The sequence below is a fragment of the Chroicocephalus ridibundus genome, chromosome 2 (assembly GCF_963924245.1).
Source record: "Chroicocephalus ridibundus chromosome 2, bChrRid1.1, whole genome shotgun sequence".
NCBI classification, from domain to species: domain Eukaryota; kingdom Metazoa; phylum Chordata; class Aves; order Charadriiformes; family Laridae; genus Chroicocephalus; species Chroicocephalus ridibundus.
Window position 1 is genome coordinate 63414942 of NC_086285.1, and position 23752 is coordinate 63438693.

The 23752-nt window shown below is 41.3% G+C and overlaps 1 protein-coding gene across 3 annotated transcripts in view; it reads left to right on the forward strand.

Annotated features, from left to right (window-relative positions):
- COL15A1 (collagen type XV alpha 1 chain) overlaps window positions 1-23752 on the forward strand; it is a 152621-nt gene that overhangs the window by 122157 nt on the left and 6712 nt on the right. For all 3 annotated transcript variants that reach the window (XM_063325715.1, XM_063325716.1, XM_063325714.1), the window contains 9 exons: window positions 205-246; window positions 2601-2646; window positions 7970-8059; window positions 11885-11934; window positions 13725-13835; window positions 15251-15395; window positions 20473-20537; window positions 22255-22383; window positions 22551-22610. In XM_063325715.1, the coding sequence (XP_063181785.1) occupies window positions 205-246; window positions 2601-2646; window positions 7970-8059; window positions 11885-11934; window positions 13725-13835; window positions 15251-15395; window positions 20473-20537; window positions 22255-22383; window positions 22551-22610 (738 nt within the window). The remainder of the gene's footprint in view (window positions 1-204; window positions 247-2600; window positions 2647-7969; window positions 8060-11884; window positions 11935-13724; window positions 13836-15250; window positions 15396-20472; window positions 20538-22254; window positions 22384-22550; window positions 22611-23752) is intronic.

The following is a 23752-nucleotide window of genomic DNA, read 5'->3' on the forward strand; positions in this document are numbered from 1 at the left end:
CATGTCAGAGTTTGGCCCCACACACGCAGAGTGGGACCTGCAGACAGACCTGTGAGACATCTCAGGCATCAAGCTGGGTTCTCTGCTCGGGAGGTGCTGGTATTTGTTTCCAGGCTTTGTCTCATCATGTCTATTAGTTTGGTGTGTTATCTGATGTATTATACCTACACTCATTAAAATAACTTCCTTTCCTGTTTTCAATAGACAGTTTTCCCAGTCTCTCCCCGGCCTCATTGCAAAATGCCAGTAAGTCACCCACAGAATCTGCTCCTAGCAAAATGCATGGCCATGACAGTACATAACCAAAGTAGCTAGATACGTAACCACGATAGCTTTGCAGCTTTTCTCCCCTGCCTTCTGCTTTGCACCAGAGCGTGTTTTACCTGTTCTTCAAGATAACAGATTTTCAACTGCTTAGATACACAAAATTAGCCACGTATAAAATATATATAACAGAACTAGAAACACTAGAACCTTTTGCTTAAAGCACTTTGATTACTTGATTGTCCTACTACTAAATACAGCCTTTCAAAGCCTGTGTTTCCATAGTTTACGAGTTGCTTTGTGGAGTTGAATGCTTATACATACATATGCACACATTTTTCAGATGTTTTTATGTCTTTAGGTGTTTTTAATTTCTCTGTCCAAAATAAGACTTGTTATGTATTTCATCGCGGCATGAAAGATGCATCAGAAAAGAAAGATTGTGTGCTTTATTTGACCCTCAAATGCAGTCTATTCACATATAAACATTTATTATCTCGAGAATGGCAGCATGCGAAGCTCTGCCCTTGCTTTCAAAGGGAATGACACAGCCCCCATTACCTTCAAAGGAACTGCAATTTAACACATAGTATCAAAAGAAAGGAGATGGAGTTTATATTTTCATAATACCCTGATGCAATTTTTGTTTAATGAGTCATGGAAATTACTCTGCAAACAGAGTTCAGTCCTGGAAGTACTTTCCCTAGGGCAATATTGTACTGTTAAGCCATGGGTTAGGTACTTGGAAAGGATTCTCTCTTTGAGAGCCACAGTCCTCTCCTGAATAGTGTGGTGTGCGGTATGGCTGTTCTACTTTTCAGTTAGACAGCAGAGCTTGAAATAGCATTGTGCCCCCTCCTCCAATTTCCATTCCAGTTCTTTTTCACTTATTTTAAAGAAGCAGCTCTTGACTTACAGTGTACTAGATGCATTGATACTCTTCATCGCCCTACCCTTACTGATGAAGAAAGATGTATCGCAGTTTGTGGATCTTTCTGTTAATGACAAATAGTCATTATTCTATGGTAATTTGACATTTCTAAAGTTTTGGCCTACCACCTCCACATATCATCTTTTTTCCTCTTTGAATTCCTCCCTTAAATCTTCACATTCCCACCATATAACATTCGTGTTTGTTTGTCACATATGTCCATAATCACATATGGATTAGTCAGTCTCACTTCTGAAATCTGACTGGACGAGGCCCCGAGCAACCTGATGTAGTTGGTCCTGCTTTGGGCCAGACAATCTCCAGAGAAGCCTTCCAACCTCAACTCAACTATGATTCTCTGTGGAATGATTCAAACAATACAAGCCTATTTTAGCTGAATTTCAGACAATAATAAGAAGTCACTTTTCAAGAAGGTTACAATCAGTGAATAATAGCAGTAACTTTTACGTGCACAAGTAATAGAAACCTGTACTTATAAACACCTCTTTGTGCATCTGAGTACGTAGATAGATTTGTCCTACTTTTGTTAATAATCTCCTAAACCTATCCCAGTTTATAGATAAGAAGTTTGCTGTACATGCCTACATAAATGAATATCGATAAAGAACTACAGAGTGAACCCCACAAGTTTTCCTCATGTGAACTGAACTTCTGAAGTTAATGGAGCTATCCATGTGAGTAAGACTTCTAAGAGCTAATACTACAGGAATAGCCAGAATCAGCACTTCCAATTTTTTTCATACACTTGTGTAGATTCATATAAATAGTACTAGCTAGTACCAAGCTCTGTCCCTTTCCAAGCACTGTGCCACATTTTAATTCCTTCACTATCTCTATTTTGAAGACAGGCAGTAGAGGTAAGTAGCATGCCCACTGTTACAGATGGCTGGTGTCAGAACCGGATAGAATAGAATAGCTTCTGTCTCCCAGTTGTGGTCTCAATGCATCAGGCACACAGGTCAACATCAGACAGCAGGCATAGCCGTGGTCTGATGAAAAATTTACAAACACAGTGTGTTATCTTACAGTCGAAAATCAAATCCTGCTTTCAAATGCAGTGATGTGAATTCAGAATTGTCCTTGGAGAATAAGTTTTCTGATGTTTCACTGCCATGACTGAGAGTAAGATTTGCTGATGCCCCCAAAATGCATGTTGTTACCCTCTTGCTGAAAGCATGTTGCATGTCAAAGAGAGCACGATCCTGAAAACAACTTTATCAGCTAATACTTGGACCGTGTCAAACTGGAGATAATCCCAGAGTGCTGTTACAACACTTACTGTGATAGCATGCAAATTTTCCAGGTTTTGCAGTCACACCAAGTAATGCACTTCCATTGGGTAGTGTGTATGGGCATAATTTTTAATAGATTTCTCTGTCTGTAGGTAAGCCCTCCTTACCCTGAAAATCAAGAAGCTCTTAATGTCCATGGTGAGCAATTATTTTCTTGCATGTTGGTTTAAATATGCTTTTTTGTTGTTTATTCTTAGTTAAGCTCTTTTTGCTTTTTTTTTTTGCCCCCTTTTTTTTTTTTGCTATTGTGGTGTACAAGGTGTATTTGTGGTGTACAAGGTTGCGCTGAGCTTTCTTTCTGAATCTACTGCTGAATGACTGATTCACCTCTTACAAGTGAAAACCTAAGTCTTATGCTTGGCAAACTGTCCACATTTTTTCAGGGCTATGTCCAAAGAATTAAGTCCATGGAGCCCAGGCTGTCCAGCGTTGCTCCTAAATTCAGACTCCCAAATGCTTGTCTCCCCCTGCACACAGAGACTCAAAAAAATTTCTCTGTCCATATTTTTGTTGTTAACATAGAATCCATAATCTAACAGAATAAATGTCCACAGAGAGCCCAAAGTTCTTGGCTCAAGGCACTTTCCTTAGTTGTAAGAGTTGACTCCAAGCTGATAAAGAATATTCTGAGAATAAAGGCCATTCCTAAAGACCACCTGAGGAATCTAGGCATACATAAGTCTATTGGACCTGATGAGATGCATCCCAGAGTCCTGAGGGAACTCTCAGGCCAAGCCGTTCTCCATGATATTTGAAAAGGCATGGCAGTCAGGTGAAGTCCCTGGTGACTGGAAAAAGGGAAACGTTGCACCCATTTTTGAAAAGGGTAGAAAGGAGGACCCTGGGAACTACCGACCTGTCAGCCTCACCTCTGGGCCTGGGAAGATCATGGACAGATCCTCCTAGAACCACAAGGAGGACAGGGACATGATTCAAGACAGCCAGCATGGCTTCACCAAGGGCAAGTCCTGCTGGCCCAAGCTAGTGGCCTTCTATGATGGAGTGACTACATCAGAGGACCGGTGAAGAGCTATGGATGTCATCTATCCGGACTTCTGTAAGGCCTTTGACACAGTCTCCCAAAACATCCTTCTCTCCAAATTGGAAAGATATGGATTTGGTGGGTGGACTGTTCGCATCCAGAGGGTAGTGGTCAATGGCTCAATGTCTGAATGAATATCGGTGACAAGTGATATCCCTCAGGGGTCCGTATTGGGATCAGTACTGTTTAGTATCTTCATCAATGACATAGACAGTGGGATTGAGTGCATCCTCAGCAAATTTGCTGAAAACACCAAGCTGAGTGGTGCAGTTGACATACCTGAGGGATGGGATACCATCCAGAGGGACCTGGACAAGCTTGAGAAGAGGGCCCATGTGAATCTCATGAGGTACAACAAGGCCAAGTTTAGGGTTGGGGCAACCCCTGGCATCAATACAGGTTGGGGGATGAAGGAATCAAGATGAGCTCTGTCAAGAAGGACTTGAGGATACTGGTGAATTAAAAGTTGGACGTGAGCCAACGATGTGCACTTGCAGCCCAGAAAGCCAACCGTATCCTGGGCTGCACCAAAAGAAGCGTGACCAGCAGGTCAAGGGAGGTGATTCTGCCCCTCTACTCTGCTCTTGTGAGGCCCCACCTGGAGTACAGCATCCAGCTTTGGAGCCCTCAGCACAGGAAAGACATGGACCCGTTGGAGCAGGTCCAGAGGAGGGCCAGGAAGATGATCAGAGGTCTTGGAGCACCCCTCCTATGAAGACAGGATGAGAAAGCTGGAGTTGTTCAGCCTTGAGAAGAGAAGACTCTGGGGAGACCTTATTGCGGCCTTTTCAGTACTTAAAGGGGGCTTATAAGAAAGATGAGGACAAACTTTTTAGCAGGGCCTGTTGCGATAAGACAAGGGGTAATGGCTTTTTAGATTAGATATAAGGAAAAAAATTTGCAATAAGGGTGGTGAAACACTGGAACACATTGCCCAGAGAGGTGGTAGATGCCCCATCCCTGGAAATATTCAAGGTCAGGTTGGCTGAGGCTCTGAGCAACCTGATCTAGTTGAAGACGTCCCTGCTCATTGCAGGGGAGGCTGGACTAGATGACCTTTAAAGGTCCCTTCCAACACAAACTTTTCTGTGATTCTGTGGTTATATGATTGATTCTGCTCTTTTTAGACTTTCAGCTTAGGTAAAAGCTTGAAGGTGAGGATTTTGACTATGACAGTTCTGTTTAAAATTTGCCAGTTTTATTCAATTAATCATTATAGTTTCTTTTCTCTAAATGCATGCTAATTCTCAACCCGAACACTAAATCCTAAAGTCACTCCAGCATGCACCTCTTGTTTCTTTGGTTTAAGGAGGGAAAGTCACCATTTACATACAGTTTTCATCCCATTTTAAGATTACTGTAATGGTCTGGACATTCCATTCTTCAGTTAGTACTCCAACAGATAAGCACAAAGTGGTCACTTATTGTGCACACAAGGCATTAAAATTGATGCAAGCCTGTATCTGTGTTCAGTGCTTTTTTCCTTCCTCAATGACATCCTCCAAGGATGGATATAGTTATATGCAGAGGGAAATAGGTAGCAATTCTGCACCAAAAAAAATGGTGCATGGTGATTGAAATAGTGCTGCCTTCACCTAATTTCTTCAGTTCCAAGGGTAGCAGAAAGTTCTGTGATAGTTTTGTCCCTTCAGAGCTTCTGGGAGCTGGAAAAAAAGGTTGGGACATTAAAACAGCATCCCAGAGCATCCACAGGGAGCAGCCAGCAGTTTTCTTATGATCCAATAATACACAAGGGAAAAGGAGGTCTTATCAAGATCATAGAGGAAATAAAGTCAGTGGTCTTCCCCCTTTTATTTAACTACTTATAGTAAAAATTTATTCCTGTCTATTTATTATACTTTCAGAGTAATTTTGTGGGGGGAAAAAAGCAGTACTGCAGCCTCTAATATACAGCCTGAACCTGTTTCCCAGTTCCCATGTTCCTGAGAATTAAATCATTGTTCCCATTACTGTGCAAAGGAGTCTGGAGAGTTTACAGTTTAATCAGATAAGTCAGAGACTGCATGGCAAAAACAGTGCATGCAAAACAAGTTGAATAATGCAGCAGTAGCATTATATTGGCTCCAAATGCTGGGGCTTAGGGCTGTCTCTGGAGGGCGAGATTGCTATCTAGGGACCAGTTCTCTAGCATGGTCCAGAAAGCAGGCAGTGGGCTGGTATCACTGAACTTGAACCACTCCTCTCCCTCCGCAATGACTGAGTCACTTGCAAAAACCAAGCCACCTTCATCCAAACGGAAAAAGAAAGGAAGAGAAGGAAAAGAGTGCAAGCGATCAGGAGAAGGGGCAAGAGTGGACGTAGTGAGTGGTAAAGGAAGATATCTTGAAGAAGAGAAAGTCAGAACCTGGTTGTATAAACTCTGTATTTGCTTGAGCCGATGCAGGCAGGATGCAGGAACAACCACAAAACCATGGATGAAAGGCAAAGAACAAATTTAACCTTGATACCTCATGGATCGTGGAATCTCTGAAGCAGCACCCAGGCAGAGGCAAGCAAGCAAGGGACGCAGGCACTGCGGAGAGAGAGAGACAGCTCTTATTAGCAAGAGTGTCCTTGTTAGCAAGAGAGTGAGAGAGCAGGAGCACTCAGACCCCCTGTTCTTGCCGGTATATCAAGCTTCAAGCAGGCATAGTTTTCCCACTGTGCTTTGATCTTCTTCAATGACAGGGCAGGACTCTCAAGCAGCTAGATAAGGTGTCCCTGAGTCCATAGCAAACTTACGTTATCTAAGTGCAGATGTTCTACTTGCAAGCACATAAGACTGAACAACAATTAGTGTGATATATGTGTTTCCCAGCACCCCAGGTGCGAGTCATTCAAGCATATTTACAATCCTCCTTGCCGATCTTTCATTGCTTTCCCACAGTATTTGTCTCAATATTTTAAGATGACCTAAAATACCGATGACTGGACTGGAAATCTGCCAGGAAAACGACTCTGAGTTGAACAGTTAAGGTTCAGCTGGCAACTATGAAAAGTGTCTAACTGCATACCTGAGAGAGAGTGTGATTGGCCTCAGTGGAACATAAAATGAGGCCCCACTCTTCTGTCAATAGGCATTTGAACATGAGCTCACAGCTGGAGTCTGAGTCATCAGGCAGATCAGACAGACCATGAGGAAACCCATGGGATTATGACCAGCTTTCACCTCTCCAGAAGGGTGGAGAGGAACTGTCTGGAAACTTCCATTGTAACATGGAGCCCTGAAAGGGAAGAAGTCCTTCTCATTCTTCTGTATTTATAGTCATTCTGCACAACTAGAAGAAGGGGAAATGCTGTAACTATTTTTCAAACTAAGGTTTTCTCACCAGTAAAGTCTTTACTTATTTCTTACCAATAAAGTCTTATTTATAAGTGGCACCAAGTCATGGGGCACCGACTGGGTACCCAGGCCACAGATTTTCTGTGCTTGCCCCAGTGAAATTCACAAATGTGATCGTATCAGGTTAGAAAAGAGACAGTGTTCTTAGTGATCCACTGACTCCAGCATAGATCCCAGCTGACCATAAGGGCTGAAGATACCACAGCCAGGGAACCATTGAAAATTACTTCAAGAGCTGTGTCTTGTATCTGGTTGTCATTGTACTTCAGCAGCCTTCCTGCTCATAATTCAAAATAGGACCACTTCACCTTAAACTTGAAAAGGCATTTTTACCTGAAGAAAGTGGCTATAAGATGTTACTGTGGCAGAATGACGCTATTTTATGTGAATTTTGTAAAGATATTCGCAATTACTCAGTCAGAACAGAGAGAAATCAGACCTGTACTAATACTCAGGGGTCATTTTACCCAGATATTTTATAGGGTAAGTTTACCATGAAAGTTGAATAATATCTGGAAAAACAGAAGTTTTATCCAGATGCATTTGGGTGCGATTCTACTCTTAGTTCAACGGATGGAAAGTTAGTCTAAAAGCATTTCTGTCCTCAAAGAACATTTTCTTCATTATCAATGCTTTTATGACATGAAGAGACAATAAACAATGGTATTTCTGACATTCACAGTTGCAGATATTATCATTTATTGGTTTGTTTTGGAGTCTGGAGATAGCAGAAGATGTGGTATCAAACACAGAGCCATAACTCAAGAACTGTTTCTACACTTAAGCCAGCGAAATTCACAAATGGAGTGGGAACAGGTTTGTTTAGAGGATCTTAGGCTAGGTGGCTAGGGAAAAGAGAGTGAAAGATTGACTTGTTAAGAGAGAGATTGTCTTGCACATGCTGGGGTCGATAAGAGAGGACAATCAGGCAGCCATTCAATGTTCCTGAAGAGAATGAGACAAGCATATGGGGTCTGGAGCCGCATGCCCCACATGTACTTTCGGTGGTTTGGTTGTCACTGCTATAGTCTCTGCTGTTTGCAAGTTCTCATGAATTTGTGATGCTTTTGTGGCAGGTGCTAAAGCAAACAGAGATTCCTGGGGGCTGCACCGTTCAGCGGACTTAAAAGGAGAAAAGGGAGACAAAGGTGCTCCAGGACCACCAGGTATACTAAATCTGATGTGTCATTGACATCCTGTAAAGGAATACATGTTTAACTTAAAAAGTAATTCAACAAAGGACTTTGATACTTACCCCTGCAACCTTACTGGTCTAAAGACTTATACCTAGGTTCCTTGCTGAACTGACACAACAGAACAACAAAGGCCATAACATTATTAAAAATGTCTTCTGAAAAGAAGTATCTGTACCGCATATTTGTGAGTACTCCATTTTAACCAACTTTTTAATATCCTATGCTTTATTTGTGATAATCATGAAAAGTCTGTGTGAACTAAAAATACCAATTCACTTGTGGTAGGAGCATCGTAACAGATGTTCCTCACCAAAGATTTACTTTCCTGTATCAAAAAGTTGATAGTCTAATCTTGCTAATTCTTGCACATTCAAAAATAGTTACAGAACAAGTATTTATTTGAAAAGATTGCTATTACAACCTCTTCCTTTTCTATACATTTCTTGAAATCTCATATACTGAGATAAGGCTTTGATCAGTGCCAGAAATCATTTGAAATAGAAGAAGCAGTATATCAAATTAATGTTGCTATACCAAATTTATAATCTTTGTCCTCTAGTATGTTGATAATAAATACAAAACTACATCTATATGGATATTTCTGTCTTTGTTCCAAAGACACAGTTTTGTTGACTGAAGATGATGATTTAGTTATTTTTAAGAGGACATGTGTTTGTTCTAATACAATCTGTTTTCTTATTTTGTCCTCAGCAATTTTTATTCTGATCAATATCCAGTGCCTTAAAATAAGTGGTTAATGCTTCCTAGCCATCAATAAATTTGTAAGAAGAAGCAGCAAGAAGCATTCCTAAACAGAAATTAAGAAAATGTTCTCTTCTCTGCTGGTTTATCCATCATGAACCTGTCTGTTCCGTCCCAAGTTCTGTATTTAATGCAAATTAATGTCCTAGGTATTTTTGCCTGTACCTGTTGATTTCAGGTGCTTCAGAAGGAGAAGATTATAGAGGATTTCGTTTGTGATCTTGTTGTAAAACTGCAACTAGTGAAGGATGGTGGAAATAATACAAGAATTCTGCTTAAACTGAAAACTGAATTCACCTTTCTCCAAAAATAACAGAGAATTATTAATTTGTTTTCCAACTGAATCATATGTTAACTAAGACCAATTCTGTTGATGCTCTAAGAAATATTCCTGTTTGGTTCTTGCTCATTGATCTTGTTGCTAAAATATTATTTCATACAAACCATTTCTCTAGATCTCACAGATATCCACATAATCATTGACAGTGAAAATTCACAAGCCAGAAGTTGCAGGGTAGTGGCACATGATTAAAGTACAGGAATTTTTCCAAACCTTCTCTGAGGGACAGATGGCTGAAGCTCCTTCCACTACAATATCTGTTAAGTTCCAGCAACCAGAATAGCTTTCTTAACGGTGGTACTTGTCCATGCAGTGATTTATTTTTCTTTTCACAAAATGTCTCCTCTCCAACCTTACAAACAGGCTCTGTTAATTGATGCCATGCAAAACTATGAAGCCAACACAAAAAGTGTGTAAATGGTAGGCTGCAGTTTAGTTAGCTACTCTGTATAGAGGCAGGTATAGTAAGTATCCAGAGCAGAGGTGCTGTGTTCCAAGCACATCTGCGATGCTCCAGCTGTTTCTGGCTGGAGAAACACAGTCTGGAGCCTTGTAAGAAAACATATTTAGCAATAGAGGAGGAGACTTCACTGTATCATAGTCTCAGACCCAACTGCCTAAGGCTGAAGATCTGCTGATCGAAAATGCAGTGTTTATTGCAGTGTACTAGGCCTTGACTATAGTCAACCCCCTTCCTTCCTGCAAGTCATTCCCCAAAAGGCCAATCTGCATTCTGGAGAAGTTTTCACAGTCATCCAAATACACCCTTCAGCCTGTTCGTTTGCCCTGAGTCCTTCTTTTCTGTATGAAGAAGAAGTTTCACCCTTTTGTCTGTGAATCCTGGAAGGAATGGAGCTAATGGAAAATTAGGGAGGTTCAGCAAGATGGCTTCTTGCTAGGCAAGCTTTAATTCTGGTAATAAGTGAGTTCTGTTTCTCCAGGGGCTAAGTTAATTTCCAGATCAGAAGATCTGAAAGCAGTGTAGCTTCCCATTTTCTAAAAGAAAGGTCACCAAAGTTCTGTGACCTTATGATTGTCAGGAGGGCATGATTTTGCCATTGACTATGCGCATGCATGTTAGTCTGTTTCAGCAACATCTGAAAAAAAAATGAAATTAAAATGTCTGATCTATCAGCAGAAGCCACACAAACAAAGTACGTTTCCCTCTGAATAGTGTTAAGATTCCTAAAGGTCCTGCCAAAAATTGCCTACCAGCCCTCCTCTGAATGTCTACAGAAGAGAACTGAACTAGGATTACCTGTTGAGAAGTCATGTCAGGCAAACTTCTCTGGCTGTGTAGACTTGTAAACTAAACAGACCCAGGACACAGAGGACAATTGTCCTGCAGTTCAATTGTTCCCATGTTTCCTGGCCTGCATTTGGCCTACAACGAGTAACACTTTCCCACACTATAGGGTGGTCTGGGAGATAGCTTAAGCCAGGGATTGGTGCAATAGGCTGCATGGAGAAGTCTCTCATGCTTCAGGAGCGGGGAGGACAGTTTAGCTGAATGGATGGAAGTTGTGCCACTTTACCTCAGGGCTGAGGAACTGGTCTAATACAATTTACCTACCAGTGTAGGTAGAGCCTACTGGTTCACTACCACAAATTTTTGACTTCTACTTTGAGTGGTGATGTCTCTCTTCCTCATGTACCTTGCCCATGCCAAGTCTGCTTACTGGTCATTCTAGAAAGATCTCAGATATTGCCCAGTGTAGAGATTAATACTAAGAAACATCTGAGAAGGACATCTACCATTCCATTCCATCTGTCTGTTCCCCATGCCCTCACATGGATCAAGCAAATCACTGCAGTGAGCTGTAATTGGCAGGGATGGAACAAAATCAAAGTAGCTACCATAGTGGGAATATACTTCTGTCCCAGAGTACAGATGCATACAATGTCTACTTGACTTAATTGTATCTGCGATAGCATACTGAGATCTGTGTCCTATGGCTGGCACAGGGTTGGACACAAAGAACTCAAAAATTAATCAGAACACATTTGAAGAAAATGCATTGAGCTGTTACAGGCTGCTGTAAAACAGTCTTTTTCCAGGTATACGCGAAACAGAGAATATTTGAAGGCTTTTTACACTTTTTCTGCTGGCTTGACAGCGCTGGGTGAGCACCATTGTCAGACAACACAACACAGGTGGTATAACCATTGATACTGGCATTGGGTTTTGATGCAGAAAAATGTCAAGGAACACAAGGATCAGCGGCATGGCATTAACATAATTTCTTTCTCTTGTCAGTTATGGTACTGTCCCTGTATGAAAGCTAATGCAACTACTGACTGTCCACTCCACTGCTGGCAAAACATATGGAAAGCTTTTATTTTACCTTGGTTTCCATCAAAGGGGTTAGTTTGGATGCTTCTCTTTCCCCCTCTGTGCAGCTGCCATTTTTTCAGAAAACTGGGAATTTTTCAACTTTGAGCCTCCTTTGCTTTCAAATTTGTCTGATAGTCACAATCAGATTCACAAGTTATTAAGGTGGAGGAGTGACAGACAAGATAGGGCATGTAAGCCTTGCTTTGTTAGGAAATCAAACTAAAAATATCTGTTAGATTTAAAGGTTAATGGTATTATTGTAAATATTTTTTCTTTCAACTCCTAAACCAGTAATATCCAAAGCAGTGCTTTTAAAAAGAAAATTGCAGATAATTATTGTATTTTCTTCATGTTTCAGGTCCACCTCTGCCTCCATCGTATTTCAGCCACTTTATTAATAGCATAAAGGTAATTATATCCCATTTGTGTTTGAGTTCTGTTAAGCTTTTGTTAAAGTGTGCTTTCCTATAAATTAAGCATAAAGCAGTATAGCATGGTGAAATATACAAAACAACATCAACAACAATCAGCATCAGCAATTACAAATGATAGTCATTTCTTAAACTCCAGCTGCATAGACAAGCTTATTGCAAGTATAGAGAGAGCAAATGTCAGTAGTATATATAGATTACTTTTGAAAAAATGTTGTTACTGAGGCTTTTTACCTTCCCTGTGGTATTAAAGTGAGTCATAATTCACTGTTTCCTAACATAAGTTGGTATAAATTATCTGCCATAAATGAATGCTTTTGTTTCCATGCCAGCTCAGGTAAGAGACATCCATTACCTACAGGGCTTCTAGAAAAATTTAGCAGCAATTAACACACTGGGGAGGGGGGAATCACTTCTATGTTATACTATTTATCTTTTAAACACACTGAATAAAATAAGTTAAAGAAACGACTTTTCCTAGAATATCTTACAAGAAAATACACCCATGCCTTGATGTTCTCTCTTCCATTATTCTCCTGACTGCACCAGCTGACAATTAATACCAATGCAATACCATTTGAAATGTTTTTAAGTGAACAAGGCTCTTTATCAGTAGAAGATCTGAAAAAAAATTGAATCAAGTTATTGTTTAACGATGCCACTAAAAGCAGCGTATTGTCAGTTTTCTTGAAGGACTCATGCCATCTGATTTTCAGATTCTGTTTCTGCTTGGCTGAGTGTGCCTAAGTTATTGCTATGACGTAAAGCGCCCCATGCACGCATGGCAGAGCCGATATAGTTTCTTTGATCTTATAGAGTAGTGTCTGTAGCTTTACAGCTTTAGCTATAAAGAACTCATTTTTCATCTAGTCCTTCATCTCTGCCAAATGGCATGCCATACAGAAAGCTTCGTGGTCCTGTTTACTGGGAAACTAAAAAGAAGAAAAGTCAGAGAGGGAGCTATACATTGCCACCTCTACAGGCCTTCTGCAGCTACCTGACATTCTTGCTTTGCCCTTTGCCTGTTCACACGTTTATTTCTCAAAAAGGTAAAACAAAGTAGACCAAAAAAAGTTGAAAGAAAAAAAAAACCACACCAGACAAACAGAAGGAAATAGTGTGAGGAGGAACCTAAAATTGCTGTGACTCATTTTGCATGGAGAGATAATGACCTAGTATTTAAACACTTCTTCTTATCTACTTGTTCCCCAAACTAAGTGATAGTTAATTATGAAGCACAGGAGAAGACACGCTTTTCAAGGTGCCTGCAGTTTTGTGTGGTGTTATGTTTCTGTTGTCCAGGTACACGCCCCTGCTCTTGTCTCTCATCCTACGCACAGTAGTCTTCACTTGCCACATACTTTTAAATATCTGTCCATTCCAGGTCATTCTTGCTTTGCTTTTTTCTTGATGATGGAGAACAGTAGAAAGCCAGGCTTTTATGCTTCCTGCGACTTTCTCTTTGCCGCCAGCTACAGCACAGAACAAGGTTTTGCTGGGTAGAATAGCAGGAAACAGCAACAAAGGTATTTTCTCTGCCTCCACCTAACCCAACCTGCCCTAGCCCCTGCCATGAGTGAGCTTTGCAGCCTCAATAGAGAAAGCATTCCTTTTCATTCCATATCACTGAAGAAGGTAGTAATGTCAAAAAGATTTTAAGATGCTTTTCTTTATTAAGCTCAGATATTTCATGTAACTTTAAAAGATCAGTGCACAGAGTTCTGATCTCACTTCATCTCAGTGTTTTAAAATATATTCTCTTTAAAGGGTGAAAAAGGAGACAACGGAGTCACTGGTGTAAAAGGAGAAAAAGGAGAACCAAATGGAGGTTTTTATCTGACAGGACCTCCTGGACCACCTGGAAGACCGGGATTAGTTGTAAGTCACGCAAGTTGTAGAATAGGAATAGTTGTGGCTACCCATTGCTTTAATTTAGAAGGCACTAAAAAGAGACAAACATCAAGATGATGCTAAGAACTATATAAAACCTCATACGCTAACCATTAGGTGAATACAAGAGAGTTGCACTAGGCGTAAACACAGACACTTCACTGGTGTGCACAGAATTAATTTGCTATGAAAGACTGATATAATGTTACGCTCAGCTGTCTAATACATCAGTATGTAGATTCATGCTATTAATGACATTACAAATCAAGGCAGTACAAATAACTTGTGACACTACTACTTATATCTCCATAAAGGCCAAAATAGGCTATATAAAGTTAGACAGAAGCTGACTTGAAAATTATTGGCCATCCAAATAATGAATCTTTTATGTCCCAGTAATCCAAAACCATGAATTAAAAGTCCAGTGTGTACCCATCTAGACTATTCCTATAAAATTCAGCCACTGTCTAATCTCTACCTAGTTGTTTTATCTTCTGCCAATTGCCACCACAGCTGCTTTGGAATCAAATGCACCAATTCTTTGGAAACTAGTTTGTCCCTGGGATCTGGCAACAAACGTACGCATTGCATTTACTCTGTTATCACGTTCTGTGCCAAGGAGCATGAATGGGGTGGGTCACAGCTGAGGACAAAGTGTTAGGTTAGCAAGCCCACCTTCAAAAATCCCCCTGGAGCTATTCCACATCGCTGAGAACCATCTCTCTGTTTAGAAATTGTTCCACTGGCAAGGAGGAGTTGGATGGCACAGCTGAGATCCGTCAGAGACACAGCTCTCTGAGTCGAGGGTCCAAAAACTGTCTATGTATGCAGACCAGTTTGAGCGCAGGGAGTGCAAGCCCTCCCCATTCGGGCTGAAGACATGCTGCTAAACTGGAAATGTAGAGAGTTGAAGCCTTTTTAATCTAGAACACTGGCAGCTGGAGAGCTTAAGGGTTATGAGCTGACATTTGGTCACAGGAGGGAGAAGGTAACATTCGTCATGAGACACGCCCTGCATAGGCACACTTTATGTTAAAGCTTTCCACCTTCAGACAAACCCTTATCTTATAAACACATCAAAGCAAATAGTCTCAGCATGAGCAGAGTTGAGATCCAGGACTTTGAGAGTACTGTTGAGAGTTTTGCAGATACCAGCTACTCAGGAACAGGTGCGAGAACTTTCATAAAGTCTTCTGAAACTTAAATTCTTGAATTTAGTTTAGTATATCATCAGATTTTTAATTTTTTGTTAATATCGATGCCTCCTTGAAGAAAATTACGTACAGACACATGTCTAAACAGTGGTGTGGTGGCAGGCCTTCAGAAAACATTGCCGCCAGAGATGAAGGCCCTTGCAGCAGTGAAACCGATACATGCAAAGAAGTGCTTTTTATCACTGACAGGGACCAAAAGGGGATGCAGTTGTCGGACCCAGAGGACCTCCGGGATTACCTGGCCTACCTGGTTTACCAGGTTATGGAAAAATTGGCCCACCTGGCCCACCTGGCCCACCAGGCCCACCAGGACCCCCTGCAATTTATGGCTCAGGTGAGAGAGCGTGGTTTTGCTTTTCACGGTACATGCGAGTACACAGGCATGCGCCCACACCCCCTCACACACACTGACACTTCCTTTACATGCCTGTTCTTCCCTCTGCCCACCCGCTCCACACACCTGAACCAGGTTGCTCCCCCCTGTCCTCCTGCCCTCTACCGATTTCTCCTGGGGCGTGAGTTGGAACAGGGAGCACAAAAGGGACAATTTCTCTGCAAACAGTTCTCACTGGCTAGTGCCATGGGAGACATGAAAAACCTGGCTGTGGCTGTGGCTGGGAGGCAGTTGTCCTGGTTTGAGCAACACAGGACTAATTTCTCTTCTAATGCTAGGGAAAACTGCACTTTTAGAAGGCTCTAGTGTCTGAATTTGTGAAAATATTTACTTTATAGACAGCTCCGTTATGTGGATTTCAAGGTCTGAGTGTTTTCAAGCTCGCCGGGTGCAGGGATGAGGAGGAGAGAGACCTGGGCACTTGACCCAAGCTGGCCAACAGGATTATTTCATACCATGAGTGTCACATTCAATATAAATTAGAAACTTTGCTGAGAAGTTCTCTCTGTTCCTTGATGGCTGTGATCCTGAGAACTTTTTGCCCCGGTGCCAGACCCCTGAGCCCTTCTCTCCCTCCCAAAGTCCAACACCTGCTGTCCAATGCTGGGAGCACACAGCTTCCTGCTGGTATAACTGGCTGAGTATAATTCTTGTCTATTTTATATTGGTATCAGGTTGTTGTGAGTTCCTCAAACCATAACAGCAGTCTACATAACAGAGACAGGCTGCCTTTGAGAGCTTTGCAAAATCTATCAGTTTGAGCAGTTGGCTAAATTTAGGAAGATGTTAATGTGGCCCAAGATGCTCCATCAGCCATGTGGTGAATGGACTTAAATCCAGTTGGCAGCCAGTCACAAGTGGTGCTCCCTAAGGCTCAGTATTGGGGCCCGTCTGTTTAATATCTTTATCAATGACCTGAACAAGGAAATCAAGTGCACTGTCAGTAAATTTACAGATGACACCGAGCAGGAGTGTTGATCTGCTTGAAGGTAGGATGGGTCTACAGAGGGATCTGGACAGGCTGGACCGATGGGCTGAGGCCAATGGTATGAGGTTCAACAAGGCCAAGTGCCGGGTCCTGCACTTGAGTCACAACAACCCCAAGCAGCGCTACAGGCTGGGGGAAGAGTAGCTGGAAAGCTGCCCGGCAGAAATGGACCTGGGGGTGCTGGTCGACAGCCGGCTCAATATGAGCCAGCAGTGTGCCCAGGTGGCCAAGAAGGCCAACAGCGTCCTGGCCTGTATCAGGAACAGTGTGGCCAGCAGGAGTAGGGAAGTGATCATCCCCCTGTACTCCATGTTGGTGAGGCAGCACCTCAAATACTGTGTTCAGTTTTGGGCCCCTCACTACAAGAAAGACATTGAGATGCTGGAGCGTGTCCAGAGAAGGGCAACAAAGCTGGTGAGGGGTCTAGAGAAAAGTCTTATAAGGAGCAGCTGAGGGAACTGGGTAAGTTTAGCCTGGAGAAAACAAGGCTCAAGGGGAGACCTTATTACACTCTACAACTACCTGAAAGGAGGTTGTAGTGAGGTGGGTGTCAGTTTCTCCTCTGAAGTAACAAGTGACAGGACAAGATGAAATGGTTTAGAGGTTTAGATTGGGTATTAGGAAAAATTTCTTCACCAAAAGGGTTGATGAGCATTGGAACAGGCTGCCCAGGGAAGTGGTTGAGTCACTGTACCTGAAGGTATTTCAAAGATGTGTTGATGTGGTGCTTAGGGACATGGCTTAGTGGTGGACTTGGTAGTGCTAGGTTAACAGTTGGACCCGATAATCTTAAAGGTCTTTTCCAACCTAAAACAATTCCATGATTCTCCGATAGAAAGGCAGTATCGACAGTAGAGTTTAGGTCTAGAATGAAATTGCTGGAGAACTGCTTCTAGAAACTAGTTATTATGCAAATGCTGAAGAGAAACAAACTTTGGGAGGGTTGGTTACTGTGCCTTTAAAGATTTTCAACTTATTGGATTAGAAAAGGAGTAAAACATGCCACAGACAGACACATCAGGGGAGGAGCTTTGCAAACAAGGTGGCACTGGAGCTTCAGGTGAATTATCTCAAACTTGCATCAAAGGGAATACATGGCTATAAACCAAGTATCACACTTCAAGGCATTTGTGCTTCTGACTCTTCTTGGGTCACAGGTCTGCTAGTGAAAGGCCTCATACTGTTAATGCCCAGTCTTTAGACTAGGTTCTGGTGGATAGGGTCCTGGGCTCCTCTGATACTACTCGACAGGTCTGCCTGAGCAAATGACTCCCTCTGGGAATTGAGACCAGCATGGGAATCCAGCCAGGTAAAACCAGAGCAAAGCATTCCTTAATCTCAGCTGAAGGTGGTGTACTAACAGAAAGGGAATTGTTAACCGCATAGAGAGGCTACAATGCAGATCTGGCCCACCTAAAAATTGGGAGGTCTGGCTAATACAGATCTCCATTTCTGAGAACTAATGATCAGTCTGTTTCTCCACAAGACCTGTGTCTCCAGTATGCTAGTCTAGGGAGCAGACCTCTCTGTCTCCAATTTGTTGTTCTCTCCAGGTATTTCTCCAACCTGGTCAGACTGGTTTATACAGCTGCCCAGGGACAAGGTGAGACTCCCAATCTGTCATCCAGTAAATACTATGAATTGAGTGTCTATCGGAAGTGTTCAAAGAATATTTGAGAAAGAACAAATCCTTAATATGTTCAACGTTGGAACATAGGCCTGTACCTGAATTAGCTCCTGATCGTTATAGTATGGCAGATCCTCAGCATCCATAAAGTCCATAGAGGACTTTATTAAGCACTTCTGAATATTAGCTAAGAGACCCAGACAGACAAAACAAACTATTATTAGTACTCCATCCCTATACTTTCGCTTTTCATCTCTGCCATTAGTCTTCATCATCCTCCTACACATTTTCCTCTTTCCTCTTGCTAAAGAAGGTTCTTTAAGCAGACCACTGATAGATGTCCATTTTACTAAATGTTATGAACATAGATGTTTATTTATTTCCTATCTTCAAAGCACAGTTATACCTGTTAAAGTTCTTGCTTACTGTAATATGTGGCTTACATACTGTAATATGGGGAAAGAGGAATGGCTTATCTGCAGATAAATAGCTCCGAACACTTCTGAGAACTGAACCCCTTTTCCCTCCCATTGACATGAAGGAACTGCTCTGGAGGATCCTTGTAAATGGGTCAGAGCATGGATTCTTCAATTTGTAAAAGGTGATTTCAAGGCTCCTCCAGGTTTCACAAAAACAAACATTTTTGAACACTAGAACTTGCTTTATTGGTGCGTAACTGCAGCCTCCTAATTCAAGGGGTACGGATCAGTAAAATGCAAGCTCTAGGATGCAGCAGTGCTCTCAGGGTTAACCCTTATGGACTCTTCAATGGTTCAAACTATATTTTTAACATGTATCTTACAGTCCTTTATTTGGACTATCAAACTACTTCAGAGTAGAAAGATACAATAAAAGACAGTCAATACTTCTTCACGGAATTTATTTGTAAGGGTGGAGGGGAATTTATAGCTTCACTGTCACTGAAAATCACTGTGATCCTGATTCCTTTGAAAATTATGAAGGCAGAAGGTGCGCTCGTTTGGCTTATCTTCTGTTACTCTCCCTTAGTCTGTTTAGTTGCCGTATCCAGTAAGCTGTGGATGAGTGGGTTTGGGTTTGGGCTAACAGATGTGCTTACCAAAATTCCTCCAGAGGGTAGTTTCAGAGAATATTCCTACATTCCTCCATTTCTGCTTCACTTTTGAAGAGCAATTCTGTCCGTATTTGGGATTATATCACTTTTTGCATAGCTAAGAGCAGCTGTACACCATGTTTAAGTACCCAGCAAGGTAAGAATTGGGCAGTGGTTAGGAGCTGAACCTTGGAGTTCCTTGCGCATGTTTCATACTCCAGATTCACCAGCATGCTAGGCAGGACGTGCTAGACTTCCCTATGCTCAGGTAGTTTGACAACTATCCACCAACTATTAGATCTCTTTCTCCCATGTCCTAATATCTCTCATGCGTTTCCATTCCTAATCACATTTCTTAGTGAGGCTTTTATATTTTCTCCCAGCAGTATAGTAGTGTACTCTCCTGGATACCCCTGGACCTGTTTTCTTGCCCTCACTCTACATCTCTCTTTTCCTCTACCGAAGGAATTTCTGCTTAAGGTTAACACAAGATCTACCCAGATCTCAGCTACAGAGCCCTGCTGGGACACGCCATGGTGCTCAGCAGGGTCCATGTGTAGAAGCTCTTTCTTCTAAACAGATTCAAATTCCCATTATCATTATATGCATTTGCACAGCGTGCTTGCTTTCAGTCTTCCATATCTTTCCTTCTTTCCTTCCTTAAAAGAAATGAGTTTTTACTCCAGAAAACAGGGACTTTCAGCTTAAGATGAAGAAATCCAATTTTGGAGCCAAGACAGGTACTAGGTACTAGACGCAGTCTTAGAACTTCATATCATTGGAGAATTCTTTTTTGCTTTGAAATATAAGCTGAGTTTACACTTGTGAATTTTTTATCTAAGGAAAAGTTCATTTGAATTTTTTATCTAAGGAAAAGTTCATTTTTGTTTACTTTTAGAGCAAAAAATATATTGACTCACTCAAAGCCTATACAGGCAGGAGCTAAAAGTTCTTCGTCTTCCATATACACATTCTTCCTCTTTCATTAGCAGCTAGCAGAAGAGTATTCTGGTCAATTTAAGTGGATCTCGTTCTTCATTTGCAGAGTATCTACAACAGATTGCAATTTGTTGACCTTAACCTCCCAAGAAACAGAGAACAGACTAAGTTTCACCACTGCTTTTAAAAAAAAATCCTTAGAATGCATTTTCTGTAGTTGGCTTGAACACAGCTATTCAGAACTTGACTGTTCAAGAATTTAGGTAGTCTACAGCTATTTAAATCTCCTGCTACTCCTAAACACCACCACTAGGTCATTTCTTTATGTCACTCACCTTCTTTCTCAAAAAAGATGACCTTCAACATGTATTGTATGCTTGTTTCATTTTAGCAGCCACAATGCCTGGGCCACCAGGACCTCCTGGAGAGCCAGGGCCACCTGCAACCAGGAACCTGGTAAGACTACAAAACAAGGAAGTTTCCTGTTGAAACCTCGCTTCAAAACTTTTGGTGAACATTGGTAGCACTGAGAGAGGAGGGAGAGCTCTGTCCTGTGTTTTTATTTATTAGAATGTTTTCTGGTTTTCTGAACCTCATAATTTTTCAGCAGGGAACCCATATAGCTGAGGAAAGTGATGAGGGAAGCCTGTCCATTGCCTTGTTAGTAACAGCCTATTCAAACAAATGCAAAGATCAATGGCATGCTAAAGTAATGGAAAGGTACATATTCCACGTTCAAAGCAGTATCCCTGAAAGAGTGTGGCAACTTAGCATGCTGAGATACTAGAATAACAACTGAATGCCCAGTTTCCATGAAAAAAATGCTTTACATTACTGGATTAAAACCCAGTAATATAGATCATTTGATTCTAAGAAGAAAACTGTAGATTTCCCTATCAAATCTAAAAATTGTTGTGCTAGAAAATACAAATTTGTTTCCTTTTCTTATTGCATGAATCAAATTAGAATTATATCCCAGATATCCATGCGGTAAAAATGACAACTAAGATTTCTGTCTCGTTAATTTCTAAATTAAATATTCGTAGTTTCTGAAAAAAAAAATTATTCAAGCTAGCAGAGGGGGTTTACTGCAATTTTTTCCTTTTCCACATTCTCACGTTATAATAGAAAAGCAAATTCGCTGGATATATTTGGCAATCATTCGAGAACGGACTAATAAACAAGCAGACTTTCAGATCATCTACATCGTATCAATTGAACTAACAAGAATCTGAGTGTAAGTTTCTTAATGCCTTCCCATCATAGCGTTATGCCTCTGCTAACTGCCTTTTCTCATGAAAATTCAGGACCTGACAATGATTACAGATCAGGGGAGAAACGGATGTTCACAGACTGGTGCCCCAAGGTAGGGGGCTGTAGTTACAGGCTGAGGGCTGAGAGAACCAAAACCACTTAAGTCAAAACCAACATTAAAAAACAATATGCAAATCTATAGTAAGGTCTACATGATTCATAAAGCATTTATATGCCTTCTGACACTGAAGAAATTAAAAAGAAATGACACTCTCTTAAGAAACTTGCCCCTGATTTTACACTAACTGCAATTATCAAACAGATTGTAGGAGCAACACAGACGACTCTGTTTTTATCTTCAGGTGACAAAGACAGAGGTAATAGGTGCAATGTCCATATCTGACAAACATCATTTTAAGCCTCTTGATGGTCTATAAAAGATAAATTGAAAAATACTTGCCGTATAAGCTAGTGACATCTGGAAACATAACAAAAGGGATGGAAGAAAACACCCTTAAAGAAAAGAGATCACAGCACCACTAAGAAAAATATAACAGAAACAAATGTATCTAGAATTGTGTGTGATATTTCTAAGCCTTATCAAATCTCTTCTGAACTCTGACATTTTGATCTAACATGTTAAACTATAGAGATGCAACGATCCTCACTCTGTGCAAAATTGACTATTGGTGTAGTTCTACTACAATCCACAGAATGATGATGCTGGTACGCAAGCGTAGCAAGATATTTAGGTTACTCAAGCTCTTTGTATGAAATGACGTGAAACCAACTTTATGAGCATTTCCTGCGGGAAGAAGCCTTGACATTTATGTGTTCAAATGAGACTTCAATTTAATAATTTAACTTAAAAAATATTTTGTGTGTCTGAAGAAGCATGTTTTGTTTTCCTATTTGGCAGGTTACGACATTCCAAAACATTAAGGGTATGTTGGAAAAAGTTCATTTGGTAGCAGAAGGTACGCTAATCTATCTGAGCGAAACTAGTGAGGTTTTTATCCGTGTTCGAAATGGATGGAGAAAATTGCAGGTACTATCACACTACGTCCTAATCCTTTCCAACTCCCTTACCCAAAATGGAGGTGTTGCAGATATTTTTTACAGGGGTGGAGAAGCATGGGTGCAAAGATTCCTTCTTTTAGTTCAGAAGCTGCTGGTGATACAGTTTTGTTTGCTTTTCCTTTTGGGTTCTTTCAGCTTGGTGAGCTAATTCCTATCCCTGCTGACAGCCTTCCTCCTCCAGCTATATCAAGCCATGTAAGTACAAAATATTGGACTGTGAAAAACTGAGTCTGAATGTGCAAAAACAGGCAATACACATGGCAGGAGTTGCAGGCAGATCCCTGCACAACGTAATTTTCAACAGAGACTTGTTAGTTCAAAATAAGCATCCTACCACAACATAAGCTTGCAAATTGGTTCGCACTGGCCAGTCATCTGTTTCCATTATCTTCTGAGACTCCAAACACTACAGAGACAAAGCAGCACCTACAAAAAGCAGAACAAAGCAGGCTGCCTACAAAAAAAAAACCCAAACACAACAGTATTCTGTTTTGTAACTCTGAAGTCAGTCATATCAAGCCCTGGTCCCTTTCAAGGAAACTCAGAAAAGTGTTTCTTGAAAAGCGGGTTTTCTTTCCGAGATTATAATCCTGTATTCAGAGTACATCATCATCACCTGCATGTAGTTTATCCCACAGTATGCTGAGGGTCTATTCTAAAGCCTCAACTGTTGGTTTGTACCTGACCCCATTCTGCAAATTATTCTACCAACCTGCATGTGAACATGCGGTCTGTACCAAAAAAAATTGCACGAGGATGAAAACCAAGAAGTGACAAAGGGGATAGAGAACAGTCTCACTGATGACAGGTTCATTGATCTGACTGCTGAGATAACGAAAGGACAAGAGAGTGCTAGGAAGGAGAAGCAAGAAGGAAGATGGCCAGAAAGAAATAAAGAAAAAGTTAAGAGTAGGTCAGAGAGAAGTGTACTTAGCACACTGGGAAAATGTCTAGACATCATGTTGTAAGAAACTGTCTTGCAGCCTCCAGCTGACACCACGTGAGTTTCCCAGCTGGTACAATCAGTGGCTTGTTACTCATACTTACCGTAACTAGAGAAGAAAACTTTGCCGTTCCTGAAACAGCTCTGAAGCTCATCGACCTTCTGGTCTCTACATGCCAGTAGCTTAGGAGAGGGAATTACCGAGGCCTCGGGAAACGTTCCCACCCACTACATTTTCTCTTTCCACATCCTCCTTACACTTTCAGTTTAATTTTCCTGAACTGGTCTTCTGCTCCTGCCAAGAGCAGGCCATGCAGGACTCCAGATGCGATCCAGCGCTGATACCAGCTCTGGCAGAGCACTGTGGACTGGGTACACTCGGGTCTAGCAAAGC